We start from the raw sequence: 18,608 nt of genomic DNA, 5'->3' as shown, positions 1-18,608 counted from the left end.
GTCTCTTCATTTCAATTCAAAAGTTATTTATAAAATGCTGAAAAGTGTGTAAGACCTTATGTTACTCTATTAAGTACTAGAGAGATAGTTAGCTATATAGATGATAGATACATACATACATACATATCTTCCTACATACATACATATATTCATACTATATGTATGTATAAAAGGTATGTATAAAATAAAAGGTCCAATCCAATTAGCATGAGTTTAGTAATGTCAATGTCCTTTTGTTTATCTGTGGAAAGGAAGACCTTAGTGCAACAGTGATGAGCAAATATTTGAGGTTATGGATTAACTAAGGTAGCTGAGGCTATCATGGCGACAAGAAGACCATACTGTCAGACCTCCACTGCCCACATCTGTAAGTTTTTCCCAAATGATTTCTAACCCTTTAAAGTAGGATATGTGAAATGCAAAACATAGAAAGGAAAGCATAAGTGGGGGAAAGAGAGGGATGGAAAGGAAGTGAGCCAAAGGATAAGAGAGTAATATAGAAGTAAATATGATGAGATGGAAGTGCAATATTCTTGTGATCTTCATAGGCTGGGTTTGAAACCTACCTGGATCAAGGAAATCATCCAGCTTTTGAAATGAAGGAGGACACAGTTGGGAAATAAAATGAGGTTCATAGAATGAATTGGACTAAGTGGTTTGTTGACACTTCTACAATAATGGTATAAAAAGGAACCAAATGTCATTATTCCTACTTTGTCATAGATTCTATTAGGATTTTAACTCTTTTCCCATGGAGTGTAAAAGACCTAGAAAAAGCCCCAAGGCACAAAGACACTTAAACCTAAGACTAGGATCCATGGTTTCCTGGACAGAGCTATTCCTGTATGGGTAAATAGTGGATAGTGGGAAGGGGCCAGAGTGGGGCCAAAGTTGCCTGGTTCCTTACCTAAAAATTGCTGCTCTCTCTCCACCTCACCATATAGTGGTCTTCCTTTACCTTTCCCCACTTTTAAAACAGGAAGAGGTAAAAGAAGTCAGAAAAGTGAAAATACTACTTTAGGGGTATGTACAGCAAAGGGAGGGGGCAATCCCCTAACTCAATTTGTTTACTGTTGGGACAAGGACAGGGCTGACTATTTTGCATCTTTTTTGAATCTCATTCTTTTAAAGCAAGAGTTTCATTTACTCCAGCGATCTGAGTCATGGCCTGGTAAACCAGGAACCTTCAAAGAACTGGCTGAAGGCCATCACCTCAATGCCACATCATAGGAACAGTTCTTCCATCCAGTTAACTAATTCTGAATTTTGACCACTTGGGTTATGACATCTGTTCCTCAATGACTCTTTTAGGAGGAATGGTTGGGAATAGAAAGGTTTGTAGGAGAGAGGGGAACTTTTGTAACTCCTCCTTTTTGCCAGGTTTCAGTTCTTCCAAAATGTGGCGACTTGTGAGCTTTTTGGTGTTTATGGCCTCCTGGTATTCACTTGGTGGACATGCCAACTCAGGTAAGGGGCGACAGATTACCATCCCACAAACAGATACAGAAGTAAACATATGCAATAACACAAATTCCCTGGTATATTATGATGATGAAGGTGGTAATGATAATGATGAATAATAATTTTAGTCCTTTGCATTTGTACCATGCTTTATGCTTCCAAATCAATTCCCAGAGTCAGAGTCGGAAGGATATTCATCAGATAATGAGCCAGTCCCTTCCTAGACAAGAATCTTCTCTCCAGTCCTGAGAGGTGACTCTCTAACTTGTGTTGAAGGCCTCTAGTGATGGAGAATTCATGGTCTTCTGAGGCAGCCAATCCACTTCTGGCTACCCACTTTTGGATAGTCTTTAATTCTTAGGCCCTCTGTTAAAGACTATGAACTCCTTTCTAAGGCCTGGTTAATTTTTGTCTTTGTATCTTTAGCACCTATCACTGCAACATAGTAGACACTTGATAAATGATTGCTTATGGATAAATGTGAAGTTAACTGCCTAGAAAAACAAGAGAGTATAGAGGAAAGAACACTGGAATGGGAAGCTGGATACCTGAGTTCTAGTCCTTGCAAAATGTATCACAGAAGATGAATGAGTGGGGAAAAGACTATTTGGTGGGTACAGGATATTATCATGGGACTAGGAAGCTCCAGCTGAAAGTAGAGGGCATTCCCACTTCGGCATGGAGATTAGATTCAATGTTCTCTCAGGTCCCTTTCGACTCAAAGCTTCTGAGATACAGTCCTAGTTTATCTTTAAAATGAGGGGGCTGGACTAGCTGGTCTCTGAACATTTATTTACTTATTCTCTTAGATTATTTGCTGCAGTTCCAAGGGTCTCCTCAACTAGATTGCAAATTTCCTGAATTCAGGGAGCATATTTCGAATTACACTAGGCTATACTATACTATCAACATATCTAACACAGATGTGAGCAAGCAGTTGTTGTCGAGTCATTTTAGTCATGTTCAACTTTTTGTGACTTCATTTGGGGTTTTCTTGGCAAAGATATTAGAATGGCTTGCTATTTTCTTTTCCTGCTCACTTTACAGATGAGGAAACTGAGGCAAATAGTATTAAGTAACTTGGACAGGGTCGCATAGCTAGTAAATATCTGAGGCCAGATTTGAATTACAGTTTTCCTGATTCCTGAATCCAAGCCCAGTCCTCTATTCACTATGCCACCTAGCTTCCCTAAGCATGTAATAGGTACTCAATAAACACTTACTGATTCATTGAGTAATCAAGGTCGTGCTTTCCTTTTGATTTTTCTTCATACTTCTGATTTCCCTTCTCAACTGATTTACTTTGTGACATTAGATCAAATTTACTTGCTGCCCTTTTCTTCTATCATTCCTTCTACTTCCTCTTTTTATATCATTATTGAGCACCCACTATGTACTAGGCATTATGAAGGCACAAAGATGTACAGGACACCTTAATATGGTTATTTGTTACTATTTTCCTGAACTATTATAGTAGTCTCTTATCTTGATAGATCATTTTGCCTCTACTCTTCCTGCCCCAACCTATCATCAAGATGCTGCCAAAATGGTCTTCTTTGTTCATAGATTTGATCATGTCACTCCCTTCTCAACAACTTCATTGACTCCCTATTGCCTAGCAAATAAAATTCAAACTCTTGTTTGGCATTACAGATTCTCCTTAATAAAATACTACATGATTTTAAAAAATAATAAAAATTTAATATTTTTCCCAATTACATGTAAAAATAATTTTAACATTATTTTTTTTTAATTTTGAGTTCCAAATTCTCTCTCATTGAGAAGGCAGACTTCATATAGCAGTCTGTTTTATGGTTGTCTAATGCACTTATCAAGTGATATTTCTGTTGCTGTCTTAGCCTCTTCTAGACTAAGTGCACTCTGAGGGCAGACAGTCTTTTTTAAATATTTGGCTTTCCCTACACCTAACACGCAGCTTTATTTAGAGAAGATGCTAAATAAATTTTTAGTGAATTTGAATGTTGAAGTTATTATAGTCTCACCCATGAATAAAGTTTACCTCTAATTAGGAAACTGAAGTATACATACTGAAAAATTTAGGAGAGAATAAGGATACTACTTTGATACCTCCTCCCTCTGATATTTTGGGGACAGAGGAAAGAAATTAAAAGGATACTGGTTACTAAAAGGGTGGTTTCGGGTCCATCCCAGGAAAGGGAAGAGGATTCCAAAAAGGGAAACTGGAAATGTTGTGGGAGACCAAAGGAACTTTTGTAGACTTCACAATTGCTGATGCCAGTTTTGGGTGTTCCTAGACAGGTATCACCCTGCGCCCCCCACCCCAGCCCTCACCTTACAATCCTGCAGAGTGGTGAAAGCCCTGACTTCAATGCCAAGATTCAATTATTGGCTTACACAGCCTCTTCTCCTACTTGTGCTATCCATACTACATCCACCCCCTCTTGCTTTCTTCAGTGTTCTCCAGTAGCAAGAAAGCCAACCAAATCCTGAAGATTCAGAAGCGAGCTAATTCATTTCTGGAAGAGATTAAACCTGGCAATCTGGAGCGGGAATGCATTGAGGAGAGTTGTGAACTGGAAGAAGTCCAGGAGATTTTTACAACTCGTGAAGAAGTAGTAAGTTGGGACTGAAATATATACTAGATCCTCCAAAGATGAACACTCACTACAAGAGCTTCTGAGATGAGGAAGGAATCTAGCTCAGAATCAAATTAGATGATGAGAGGATGCTATGCTGAACCCAGCACAGGTGCTTCTTCCTACACAGAACTCTATTCTGATTACTCTAGTTGTTAATGCTCTCATTCCTTCTTCTCCAGAGGAAACTGGATGGAACAGTAGATAGAATTGTAGTCAAGAAGTCAAGAAGATTTGAGTTCAAATTCCTCATCAGGTATTTCCTAGAATAATAGAAGAGTTATACAAAACTAGATTATGTTATATCTCTTACAATAAGCAAATGTATCCTTATGGAGCGAAAGCAGCCACATGACCATAGCAGCCAATGTTGAAGCATATACAGAACCAAACTCATTCTACCTTTTCTAATTCTTTTTCTTCTACTTCCATGGCTTCTGAAATGGATGATAAGATAAACCTTGAAATCTATATTTCTGTTGGTTCACTATGTCCCAACTTCCTTTTGGTTTCCTTTCTGGAGAAAAGGGAAGAGGGAATGTTGAGAAGGGAGAGTCTTCAGGACAATCTGACTGATTAGAAAGGACCAGAAATGAAGGCATTGGTTGGAATCTTGGAAGAAGGAGGAAGAGAATGGCTAGATATCCGAAAGGAGCAAGCAGTTATTAAACACCTACTAAGTGCTAGGCCCTGGATGAAGCACTTTACACAAATAATCTTATTTGATTCTGAGGCAAGAAGAAGTGAAGTGACTTGCCTAAGGTGTCCAAGGTAGGATTTGAGTTCAGGTCTTCCTGATTCTAGTACTAGCATTAACTGCTTCTAATGTACCCCTATGGTAAGTTTATGAAGATCCCTAGGGCAAAACCTAAAGACTGGGGTCTAGAATTTGAGCAGAAGGTGACACAGGTCCCAAATGTCTCCATTGTTCTTGGATGGGGTCTAGACAGCCCCTTTTTACAGAATGGAAAAATTGAGGCAAAGGAGAACTTACTTGCTCTGCTTAGTCTTTTGACTTATTCTGGGCCTGAAGGCAGATATGCAAAATAAAGCTATTCTGGAAAGAAACCAGGACTGAAAGACAAATAGGTTAATCTATTTTTGCTGCATTCGTCTTGATCCCCTAACCTTCCACTAAAATTTGTATTTCTCCCTTCACAGTTAGCTTTCTGGTCAAAGTATGTGGGTGAGTATCAAATTTTCTATTGTGATTTTTGCATATTTCATTTCTTTTGTATTCTTCCTCAGTTTTGCCTGATTTGTTTTCTTTAATTTTTAAGAAAAATTAGGACAAACCACAATCTGGAAATGGGAAGTAGACTTCATGACTTTTGGAGAACTGTTACTATCCTCAGAATATCTGATTCTGTGACTATATCTGGTCCATTAAACCAAAAGGATGTACACAGAGTTTTTTGGCTCCAGAGGAACCCAGCCCATTTTCTATCCTTAAGGAAAACACTCCTTAGTCACATTCACACCATGTTTTAGATCTGCAAAGAGCCTTGACAACTAGCCCTCTCTGGAACAGCTTTAAAATCTTGGGTATTTTGTGTGTGTGTGTGTGTGTGTGTGTGTGTGTGTGTGTGTGTGTGTGTGCACGCACACACACTATTTCTCTAAACTGTGCCAAGCCTATCAGGATTAAATCAAATATTAGGAAACTGGCCAAACCTGGGAGGATAAAGAAAAGACTGGCTGTTTTATGAATAATCTGCCCCACCTCATTATTCTCCCAACTCCCATCCTCTAAATATCTTCCAGATGGAGACCAGTGTAATCCCCATCCCTGCCATAATGGGACCTGTATTGACGGTATTGGTAGTTTTCAGTGCATCTGCAACAAAGGCTGGGAAGGACGCCTTTGCGGGCATGGTAACTCAGAAGCTTATATTTGATTTCTTTTCTTGACCCCTTGCAATTAGGTCAAAGTAGCATTTACTCAGTAGAACTTGGAACTCCCAATAGGAGAGGGAGTTTAGTCCTTTTTCACCCCAAGTACTCCTTTGATTAAGTTTCAATTTCTTCTCAGGGACAATGGCTCTTTCTAAGTAAATCCTGCCTGCCTTCCTCTGATATTTCAGAGATGGGATTGTGACAGTGGTAGAGTTTGATAGAAAATCAGTGAACATGTTGGAGATAGGGAAGCACTACAGGGGGAAAAGGGGCAGGGGTGAGGGACAATGAGCTGAAACAGGAATGAGCAAGACCTGAAGTGGGGGGGGCGGGCAACAAGCTTGACCAGAGTACAGACTTTATATTAGTGATGAAGATTGATGAGTGGCTAGATAGAATGTAAATTTGTTGAGGACAAGAACTATTTGTCTTGGATCCCATGATAATACAGTAGATGCTTAATAAGTATAGGAAAAGATCATAGAATTTAGCTGATCTTATAAGTCTACTGAAATCTCATTTTACAGATTAAAAAACTGAGAGAGGTGAGGTGAATTGTTTGAGGTCTCACAGGTAGAAGAACTAGGATTCAGGACTCTGACTCCATATTCAACTTCCTGGTGCTTGTTGTATTGAGAAGTAAGAGCTTTCATAGGATCACAGTCTTACCACAGGGATTCTTAATCTTTTTTGTTTTATGATCCCCTTTGACAATCTAGTGAAGTCTAAAGATCCCTTCTAAGAATACTGTTTTAAAATAATTAAAGAAATGCTCAATTTCAATTAGACTCTAAAGAAAATAATTCAAAGACCTCCTGACATCTATTCATGTGGGACTGTCAATGGAACCCAAGCTAAGAACTTCTACCTAGAGCTAGGAGGAAGCTCAGATGCTACTTATCCCAACCCCCTCATTTTTACAGATGAAGAAACTGAGATTGAGGAAGGTTAAGAAAATTGCCCCTAAGTCACATGGATAATAAGTAACTGAGGTAGGATTTAAACTCAGCTTCTTTGATTCTAGGACCAGTATTCAATCTGCTACATAATGTTCATTGAATTAGACTGAGAATTAGATTCTTTCCTAGGCATAGGATTCCCCCCCTAGCATCATAGGAGGACCAACACTGGAAAGATATTTTCCATTTGTATGACACTGTATTCATCAGTGTCATCATAATCTATTGTCAACATATCCCCTCAGGGATAGTTCAGGATTGGAGATTAGAAAGTAAAAACCTCTCTCTTTTCCCCTTCATAAACCACTCCCACTTCTGAGTGCTGGAAACCTCCAAACTCATTGATTAATGTCTTGTTCTCATTCCCATCCAAGAGGTAAACTATACTAGCTGCTCTGTAAACAATGGTGGCTGTGATCACTACTGCAATGAGGATCTCAAGCAAGAGCTACGTTATTGCGGCTGTGCCCCTGGATATCAGGAGACGGATAACCCTATGGAGTGTAAACCTATTGGTGAGTAGAGAGCCAGAAATGGGAATGGGGGAACAAAATAGCCAGTGCCTTTCACAAGACCTAGGCAGAACTAGATCATGATATGTGAATCATGGGAGAACTAACTATAATTTTCTGCTACACTATCATATGAATATGTCATATGAATATGTCACAAATAAAGTATATAAGAAGTTAGTGAAGTGTTTGCCTTTGGCATAATCCTACTTCTTTTCTCCTTGTTCTGGCCTACATCTTCCTTGGGTGCCTTTCTTAGGTTCCATTTCTTCAGGAACTTCCTCTCAACTGACTGTCAAATCATCCATGATAAAGTGATGGTCCATAATGACTTGAGGCAGGAATTATTAACCTGGGTTTATAAGTCTCCATAATAGTTTAAAAGATGTTCCTGAACTTAAATGGGAAAAAAATGTACTAACACTAACTGAAATTTAATGTTTCTGTCAATTATGACTGTAAGTAACATTTTTCTAAGGAGATCACAGGCTTCACCAGGGTTCCAAAGGGGTAAGGGACCCCTGGATTAATATGTACTCATCCCCTAGGGACATCCTCACTCTTGTAAAATGTCTTATAAGTGAAAAGATGGTGGGGGGAGTTCTAACAGTGGAATCTGAGGTATCAAAGATAGAAAGCAAGAGAAATTTTGGTAGGAGATTGAGTAGAATCAAGTAGACTCTTACTTTGCTTGTCCTTAAGGTCAAACCTGAAGGATCCCATCAAGTGCCTTGGGTCCCCTACTTCATAACAGGAGCTACGTGAATCCTTTTCCTCTTATCTAAAAGAGTTTGGAATTTGAAATTATCAAATCTCAATGATCATAAAAGCTCAAATGAGATAACATTTGTAAAGCACTTAACATAGTACTTAGCACAAAATAGATTTTTAAAAAAAACACTATTTTTTTCCTCCCTCCCTCCCTTGTTCCCTCCCTCCCTTCCCTCTTTCCAATTATTAGTGTCATTTCATTATGATCTGATGTCAGTGAGGCCAAAGTGTGGGTTTGATTCTTCTATGAGATTCAATCATTCAGTAAATAGCTTGCTCTTTAGTCACAAGTTGATTCACACCTTCTCTCCTACCTTCTAGTCTGGGTTTTCATTCCTATCCCCATTACCACTCCTTAAAGAAAAATTCTCCCATCCTTTCTTTTTACCTTTTCTTTCTTTCTCCTTTCCTCCTTGAAATAATCCTTGAAATCTATATTTCTATTGGTTCACTGTGTCCTAGCTTCCTTTGGGTTTTACTGTTCAGAGAACACCAACATGCTCATAATATCATGGGGAAATTTTGGGCATAATACAAAGCAGAAACAAATGACAACTTGTCACACCCTGGTTGTTTGACACATTTTCTCTTTATGTTATATGCTTGTTTAATGAAGTAACAAAAACAAGGGAATTAAAATGTAGTATTTCATCAAAGGTATAATGAGTTTAGGGGTGGCTAGGTGGCACAGTGGATAGAACACTGGCTCTGGAGTCAGCAGTATCTGGGTTCAAATCTGACTTCAAACACTTAATAATTACCTAGCTGTGTGGCCTTGGGCAAGTCACCTAACCCCATTTGCCTTGCAAAAAAAAGGTAAATGAGTTTTAAGAAATTCATAAATAAAAATTACAAACATAGTTCTATCAATTATTTTTCACCTGTGGATGGACTATGGATGCTTAGAAAATGCTGTGCAGATGAATGTTAAAAAGGAGTATGGAATGTAAATGTGTGATTTCCACTTTGGGCAGCTGCCCAGGCACTCACCTTAGAGAGAACCCTGATTACAAGTGCCATTTTAACAACTGGTTCGCCAAACTCAACAGAAAATTGGTATTGGTTCAGTAGAACCAATGTGCAAACTGGCTGAATCCCACCACTGGAGATTGGGTGAGTTGTTGCTCCCATTTATTTCAAATTATTTATTATCAAATCTGGGAATCAACCAACTCTGGTCAGTGGGCAGTATAAGGCCAGTGAAATCATTTGGTCTGGTGTTGTCACAGTAACTGCAGACAGGACTTGAAATTCAATAATTCTAGGAGCTTTTTAGGAGAGAATTAATTAAATGTTTGACCAAATATGGCAGGGTAATTTTTAAGTTCATTATTTTATATGATGTTATAAATATCCAAATGACCCTTGGCAGTAAAAAGGTTCTCCACACCTGCTGTAGTTGAAAGGTCTTTAGAGAGACCCCTAATTCAAAGGAGGAAGTAGAGTATATAATTTACCTGAGGTCACACGGCTAAGTAAATTTGTAGGAAGGAGGTGACTGTGATAGATGGAAGGATTTTAATCTGGCTGAATGTTGCTAATCTGAGACAGAATAGGTTGCCTATTTGATTTCTCACTAACATTGTCCCTTTATTTTCTAGCAAATTTTCCATGTGGGAAACCAAAAGTAAATTACCCAGTGCCAAATTTTGAAGAACTACAAATTCGAATTTCAGGTGGGAGTCCAGCCAACAAAGGTGACAGTCCATGGCAGGTAAGAAGGAACATGTCTTCATTCAAGATTATAACAATCTTCGTTTATTGATTCATTCAAAAATTTCTCAAGTTTTTAACCATACTACTACTACTACTACTACTACTACTACTACTACTACTACTACTACTACTACAACTGCTGCTGCTGCTATTACTTCTACTCTTCCTCCTCCTCCTCCCACTACTAGCATTTCTTATTCTCATTAGCAATTAAATTGTACTTTAAGGTTTGCAAAGAACTTTATAAATGTTATCTCAGTTTTAAAATTAATATCTACTTTTGGGGCGGCTAGGTGGCGCAGTGGATAAAGCACCGGCCCTGGAGTCAGGAGTACCTGGGTTCAAATCCGGTCTCAGACACTTAATAATTACCTAGCTGTGTGGCCTTGGGCAAGCCACTTAACCCCATTTGCCTTGCAAAAAAAAACCCTAAAAAAATATCTACTTTTATCCTCATAACAATTCTGGAAAGTAAGTTCTATCATCTCCATTTTACAAACCAGGAAAAGGGCAGACAGGTTGGAATGGTGTGTCCAAGGTCACCTAGCAATTAAAGATGGATTTGAACTCATGGCTTCAGGGTCCTGGTCTCTGATCACTATAGCAATTAGTACACCTGTATAACACCTTGTATAATAATCTACAAGGTCAATATGAATAAAATAAGTACTCAAGCATGATACCTATAGAGATAAGAGTTATCTTCTTCTGCCTGGTGACTTCATGATTTCAGTTTAGAATAGATTGAACTCATGGTGATGATCTAGAGAGAGATGCCAGAAGGTATTTCAAAATTTGAGTCAAGGATGGAGAGAGGAGATTGATAAATCTCACCTCTCTAGAGTAATTTATAAGCATCAATGACAACCCCCAGAAATTCAAGTGGAACTATCTCAAGACATATCAATGTGAATAATAAATACACTGAAGAAGATAAATAAGTGAAATTAGCAAAATTATCAAAGATTAAGTTTTTTTTTTTTAGGTTTTTTTGCAAGGCAAATGGAGCTAAGTGGCTTGCCCAAGGCCACACAGCTAGGTAATTATTAAGTGTCTGAGACCGGATTTGAACCCAGGTACTCCTGACTCCAGGGCCGGTGCTTTATCCACTGCGCCACCTAGCCGCCCCAAAGATTAAGTTTTTAAAAAGATGAAGACAAAATTAATAAATTTAACAACTTAGAAATATCCATTAAGTGCATTAAAGCATTTGATTCACTGAGAAACAGAAATAATTATTCTAGAGGACAGAGTGAACAAGTTTCAAAACTACTCATCTAGAAAAATGAATTGAAGTTTTTACAAACAAAAGTAATGCATGTAGGTGAGTGTAACAAAACTCAATGTGACATCCTAAGTGTTAAATTATTAATGCCCCCTAAAAGGAAAGAATATAAGAATATGTCCAAAAATTTTTTAAAAAAGGAACAAACAACTTAAAAAATTCAGATGAAGCCCAAAGGGGCCAATCCCAAATTCAACCTCCCCAAACACATTATCATCACACTCCAGGATTATAAGGACAAGTAGACTGTTTTGTAAGCAACCAAGAAGAATCACATCACCTGTCAAAGATGAGGCATATCAGAACTACAATGTAAGAGCCTAAAAATCAAGGTAAACTGAATTTCACTCTCAAATCAAGTACTCAACAAAGCTGAACATATTCTTCAAAGACAAAAACAGCCTCAGTTTATCTCATTTGCCAAATGAGTTGGTAAATCATTTCTAGCATTTTTCCATCTCTGAGTTTTAATGAACTCTTTGTTTCAGGTGATACTGTTGGACTCCAGGTCAAAGTTAAAGTGTGGGGGTGTCCTTATTTATTCTTCCTGGGTACTGACTGCAGCCCACTGTGTGGAACATCCAAAATACCTTAAAGTAAGACTTGGTAAGGAAATCACACATGCCTCTCTGCTTGTGGTGGTGAAGGCAGGCTTGGGGGATGGGAGACATTGGGAAATATTCAATTATGTTCCACCAGAATATCTGTTATTTAAGGGATTATTCCAGGTTTCTTCACTTACTTCTAGGATTCTACATGAGTTTTTAGAAACTTTGGTATCCCTGTGACCCTATGGCTCCAAAGTCAGTCAACTGCTCAAGCCATTTTTTCTGAGATTTTTCCTGGGAATCCGAATTATTTCTATTTTTATTGGAATTGAGAGAAAGGAAGCAGCAATGGTTTGAGTTTCCATGGATTGCTTAATTCTGTAGAAATGGCCAACTGACTTTGAAGAAGTAGTCCAGCCTTGAAAAGGATTCATAAGGATCCAGACCAAGGCTAGCAGTTCATCAAGGAAGAGTGACTGAATCTGAGTCACATTATCCCACTGAGTTTCCAGAGGCAATAAGCAGGACATGAAACCATCTTTGTACTCCTGACTTTGCCCTAGTTACCTCTATGGTGTCCAGATGTCACCTTGTCTAGATAAACAAGTGTCTTCTAGCAGTATCTTCCTCTATGAAATAGTGTGACATAAGGGAAGAATATAGAACTTAATGAGTATAAGGTGTCTGAATTTTATAGCATTTACTATCCATATAACTGGTTTGTACTATTACCTATTATCACTGTGGTACAAGAAAAAGGGAAACAGACTGAAGTCAAAAAAATCTAGATTCTAGTTCTGGCTGCCATTTACTAGCTTTGTGACCTGAGGTAACTAAATCGTTTTTTAAAGATCTAGGTTCCTCCTGTAAAATGGCATGTATATAATTTCTTATGTTGAAATATTGAATATTGAGGTGGTGGAATGCTCTATCAGGTTTCCATTTTTCAGCTAAAAATATCTATAGTTATTGCCTTCATTTCCTCACTTGTGGTCACATTTCATCCCCCTAAAGTCTGAATTTCATCCTCATCAACATGATTGAAACTACTTTCTTCAGTGTGATGAATGATTTCTTTATTGCTAAATCCTTGGTTTTAATGCTCCATGTACATTTGATCAAATTACTTAAACTCTTTGTGTATCTCAGTTTCCTCTTCAGTTAAAAGGGAAACAAGTAGTCATTGCACTACCTCCTTCAAAGGACTATTGTAAACATCAGAACAGCTTTGTCAAATATGAGAAGCTAAACTAACATGAGTTTAGGATGATGACAGTGGGAACAGTCCTTCCACCAATCCCCCAAGGGATCGAACTCTGTCTTGGAGATAGAGCTGCAAGGGACTTTTGATATCATCTAAAGTCTTTAGATATTACCCCCTTTATTTTAAGACCCAGAGAAGGGAGTGGCTAGTCCAAGGAACCAGAATTCAAATCCAGATCTTTGGATTCAAATTCTGGGACCCTTTTCACTATACTGCAAGTAGCACATAGCATCATGAACTTAGAACTAGGAAGAACTTGAGAGGTCATTGAGTCCAACCCTCTCATTTTACAGATTAGGAAACTGAGAGTCAGAGGTTGTATGTGTCAGAGCTGGAATTTGAACCCAAGTTTTCTGCCTCCCAAGCTAGCATTCTTTCTACCATTAGAGAATGGAGGTCTCCCCATAGGGGAGGAAGGGTCCATGGGGATGGGGGAGGATGGGGATACTGCCTGAAAATATGAAAACAAAGGAAAGTTTCAATATAAAAGGACTTAATAATTCCTATGGGTGAAATAAGAGAATTAACCAGACTGGATGTCAAGAGAACTCAGATCTAGTCCTGACTCTGCAGCTATGGATGCAGAATGGGAATTCACTTTAATCTCTTTAGACCTCAGTTTCCTCACCTTAAAAAAATCAAGGAAATGAACTTGAGCTCTTAGGTTTTTAATCTATGACTCAGTGTCTTTTCATTTGGACTCACTGTCCAAATCTGCTATAATTCAGATCATCTATAAGGAGAATGCTAATCTGTATTCTAGCCTTTTGGGAGAATTTTACTGAGCTCTTGCTATTGCTAAACATGGGAAGAGGAAGGATGATCTGATTTAGAGTTATACCAAGGGACCATAAAGAATGATCTAGCATGCACGAAATAAAATTATTTGTCCACCTTAAAAAAAAAGAATGATCTAGAACAACAGCTTCCTTTAATAGGCTCAGAGAGGCTCAGTGATTTATCTGGTGCCTCCCAGGCAATATTGGCAGACCAGGGATTGGAACCCAGGGTTCCTGATTCTACATTAATCATTCTTTCAATTACAGCCCAGAGCAGGCACAGAAAGTGAGGACTTGTGGGAGTGATTCATTCCTTTCATCCTTTGAATTCCTTGAATCAAAGTTTACCCTGCAGGAAAAGGAGGGGGAGATGAAGTAATGGCATCAAGTACATTTCAGCTCCAGGATGCCAAATGTGTCAACCAAACACTTATTGAACTCCCATTATTCATGTGATTCCCTGCTGAGTTCTCTGGGTACTAGAAAGATAATCAAATTAGAATCAGCCCCTGGCCTTGAGGAGACTAATGGTTTAAATTTGGGAGATGAGGCATAACATCATAAAGAAATTATCAATACAAGACAGAATATAAATTAATGTCAAAAAATACCCTTAAGACAATAGCTGCTATAGAAGTTCATGATCATTTACAGTTTTTTCCTTTGAACTTGGTTCTTGGTATTGCTCCATCCAGGTGCTTAGTGGGCCTCTTATGCCTGCCCTCCCTGGAGAGAGGACATCGCATGTTATAAAATTATATTCTTAGCCCCCTCCCCATCAGGATTCCTATTTCCTAATGTGCTGATGTCAAAAATTTGATAACTTCATTCTCAATAAGATATGAATTATTTTAGGTTTCTTCAAGGCAATGGGGTTAAATGATTTGTCCAAGGTCACACAGCAAGGCAGTTATTAAGTTCCTGAAGTCACATTTGAACTCAGATCCTCCTTACTCCAGGACCGGTGCTCTAACCACTGTGTCACCTAGCTGCCCCACTAAGATGTTATTGATTTGTGACTGTGTTAACTTCTTAAGGATATTTAACTTTTAAAAGAGTCTATAATGATAATGATTTAGTGCAGCCCTTATTAATTTGTTAAGCTCCATTTTGAGTTTTGGAATTTGTTTATTGACTCATAGGTCTAGAAGATTGGGATGCCAGCTACGTAAAGTGGGCTTAGGGAAATCTAAGTATATTTTCATATAAATAAATTGTTCCATATAGCAGGAGAAAATATTGTTAAGATTGAAATTCTCCCAGAAAAGTTTTAATCTCATTATGTAAAATAAGAGGATTCTACAGAGTACACTTTGGGAGATGCCATCTTCACGCAAATAAATATATCATTTATGATGTGTTTTTATGCACTGTCATGGGCTTCCCCATCACAATTTAAATCAGTCCATCTGGATTCCTCCTATTTGATGTACTAACCCTTTGTCTTCATGCAGGCTGTGCCTTATCCTGATATACACTTATGTTTTGTCTCTTGAATTCCCCAGATTCCTTCAAGGCTCAGCTCAAGTATTCCCTCCTATGCAGAGCTCATCTTGATCTCCAACCCTATTCTAATTGTTAGCATTCTCCTGCAACTATATTTTGTATTTCCTTGTATTTCTACTTTAAATATATGCATATATATATTATAACATATATTTTATACAATATTTTATATTTACTTATATGTGGATATATTCTTCCCTGCCCAACATAATGGAAACTTCTGGAGGGAAAGGGTGTTTTCTCTGTCTGTCTTTCTACCTCAGATACCTAGCATGTATGATAGATGCTTCATAAATGCTTGTTGAATGAATTAATGGAACACCTACTTAGCCTAAATATAAGGTTGACCCTCTATATATGCTTATGGAGACTTTCATAATAACTAGCATTTATATATAACTGAGATTTCTAAATTCTTTTACAAATATCATTTCCCCTCCTATAATAACCCCAAGAGGGTTATTATTACTATCCCCATTTGCAAATGAGGAAACTGAGGCAGAAAGGGGTGATTTTTTTTCCAAGTTAAAGAATTAGGAATTGCTTGAGTCTGGATTTGAACTCAGCTTTTACTGATTTCAGGTTCATTACTCTATCCACTACTTGTTTGAAAGAGTGAAAGGTTGAAGGAGCACAAGAAATTATTCAGAGGTGTCAAACTCACTACTTGTGGGCAGCATACAAACCACAAAGCATTTAGGGCAGGAATCAGAGTGTAATTGGGAAATGTTTAACAAACTAAATAAAAATATGATTCAACATAGATAATGACAATTTAAGGCAATTTTAGTTCGGGGAATCCATTTCTTTTTTTGCTTTGACCGTCTAGGCCTAGATTCATTTTTCCCAGTAGAGAAAGTTGAGAGACATGGAGCATAATTGAATTGCCCAAGGTCATACAGCTAGTAAATAGCAGTCTGGATTGAAACCCTGGCCTTCAAATGGTAAATCCAGAACTTTTCTCACTATGTCAAGCTACAGCCAAGATATATAGGATAGAAATCCTAAACCTAATCCTTTTGTATTGAGAGCTTGCTTGTATATGTCTCTATGTGGGCATAGTCAAAAGGAGTCAGGTGGAAGAACAGTTCCTGACTTCCCATTTCTCTCTCTCTCTCTCTCTCTCTCTCTCTCTCTCTCTCTCTCTCTCTCTCTCTCTCTTCCTCCTCCTGCTCCTCCTCCTCCTCCTCTTCCTTACCTCCCTATCTCTTGCCAGGTGAATACGACATTCGGAGGTATGAGAAGTCAGAGATGGATTTTAACATCCAGGAAGCTATCCTGCACCCAAACTATACCAAAAAGACCTCAGACAATGACATTGCACTGCTCTACCTGGACAAGCCCGTTGCCTTCTCCAAGTTCATCCTACCCATCTGTCTTCCCAACCTGGGCTTGGCCCATCGAGAGCTCATGAAGGTGGGGAGGGACACAGTGGTAACAGGTTGGGGCCGCCAGTTTGAAGAGTCTAGGAACCGTACCTTTATCCTTAGGTTCATCAAAATCCCCCTAGCCTCTCATGCTGAGTGCTCCCAAGCTATGCAAAACAGCATCTCAGAGAACATGCTCTGTGCAGGGGTCTTGGGCAACAAGCAAGATGCTTGCGAGGGGGACAGTGGGGGGCCCATGGTCACCGAATTCCAGGGAACCTGGTTCCTAGTGGGTCTGGTGAGCTGGGGAGAGGGTTGTGGGCGACTGAATAACTTTGGCATCTACACCAAAGTCAGCCAGTATCTTGACTGGATCCACCACCACATCAAAGAAAAGGAACCCTTAAAAAGTGAGTTGGCAGGTCTGAGTGGTATTCAGAGACTCAAGTGAGATACAGAGCTGTCTGCTGTCATTAAACAGAGAGCAAAACTTGCCCATGACCTCATTTTTTCCTTAGGCTGTGATGGGATAGATAGATAGGATAGATAGAGAGGAGGTACCCAATAGAGTAGAAGACATGGACCTATCTCTCATCACCTTTATCATCTAGTCATGGCAAATATGGCATCTACCTACACATGGAATATTTCCAAGTGGTGCCTTTGACCTGCCTGGAATTTTCTCCCTCCTTTCTTTTTCCTCTTGACATCCCTGGATTTCCTTCAAGTTTCAAATAAAATGGCACCTGCTGCAGGGGCAGTAGTAGGGGAGGGTTTCTGAGCCTTTTGTTCATAAGTGTCTTCCATTTCAAGATGTCCTTCCTGTTATTCTTTATTCTACATATATCTTATTGTCCCTATTTATTTGCATTCTGTCACCTCCCGAGGAGCCCTTTCTTAGGATGTAAGCTCCTTGAGAGCAGGGACTTTTTGGTTTACACCTTTCTTTGTATCCCCAACACTCAGCACAGTGACTGGAGGATAGTCAGATAATATAAACATTATTAATTAAACTAAATAAATGCTTTATTCATTGAAAACAGAATGATGTGTTGTGAGGAGGACTGGATTTGGTGTTTGGATGACCTAGATTTTAATCTTGGGCTCTACAAATGACTACCCACTTGAGAGAGGGCAAATTATTTTACTTCCTTATCTGTAAAATGATTGGACTGACCTCGATGATTTCTAAAGTCCCTTTGAGTTCTAAATCTGATGACTAGAGCATATAAATAATTACAAATTGACAACTAGTTTAAGGGAATCTCTTATATTTAACTTCAATAGAGTCAAATACATTTAGATATAATTATTATTTATTTTAAAAAAGGTCCCTCTGGATTTGAGTCAAAGGACTTGGGTTCAAATCCTGGCTCTATCAATCAACTAAGCAAGCATTTATTAAGAGCTGATTAAGTGCCAACTGTGCTGAAGGTTAGTAGTCACTACCTTTAAAAAGCTCACATTTTAATGAGGGAAGTAGTATATATATATATATATATATATATATATATATATATATATATACACACACACACACACACACACACACACACACATTTGTTACATGCAAGAGACATAGAATAGACTGGAGGCAACTTCAGAAGAGAAGACACTAGAAGTTGGGGAGATAGGAAAAAGACCTCCTGCAAGAAATGACATTTGTGTTGAATCTTAAAGGACTTAATAAATATATTTTTATTGTTATTCAATCATTTTGGTCACATCTGACTCTTCATGACCCTATTTGGGATTTTCTTGGCAGAGACAATGGAGTGGTTTGCCATTTACTTTCCCGGTTCATTACAGATGAGGAAATGGAGGCAAACAGGATTAAGTGACTTGCCCAGGGTCACTCAGTTCGTATATATCTGAGGTCAGATTTTTAACTCAGGAAGGTAAACCTGATTCCAGGCCCAGAAACTA

At 38.5% G+C, this 18,608-nt stretch overlaps 1 protein-coding gene across 1 annotated transcript; it reads left to right on the top strand.

The window, feature by feature from the left end:
• Window positions 1–288: 288 nt before the first annotated feature.
• On the top strand, window positions 289–18,157 carry PROC (protein C, inactivator of coagulation factors Va and VIIIa). The gene is made up of 9 exons (XM_074214934.1): window positions 289–367; window positions 1,381–1,467; window positions 3,898–4,058; window positions 5,241–5,265; window positions 5,844–5,954; window positions 7,309–7,449; window positions 9,819–9,931; window positions 11,707–11,824; window positions 16,532–18,157. Exons 1-9 carry the CDS (start codon window positions 322–324, stop codon window positions 17,131–17,133), a joined length of 1,404 nt encoding a protein of 467 aa, XP_074071035.1. The 5' UTR covers window positions 289–321; the 3' UTR covers window positions 17,134–18,157.
• The last annotated feature ends 451 nt before the right edge of the window (window positions 18,158–18,608 follow it).

The sequence above is a fragment of the Macrotis lagotis genome, chromosome 1, assembly GCF_037893015.1.
Source record: "Macrotis lagotis isolate mMagLag1 chromosome 1, bilby.v1.9.chrom.fasta, whole genome shotgun sequence".
Taxonomy (NCBI): Eukaryota; Metazoa; Chordata; class Mammalia; order Peramelemorphia; family Peramelidae; genus Macrotis; species Macrotis lagotis.
Note: the sequence above shows the minus strand (reverse complement) of the source record. Positions and strands in the feature narration are given on the sequence as shown.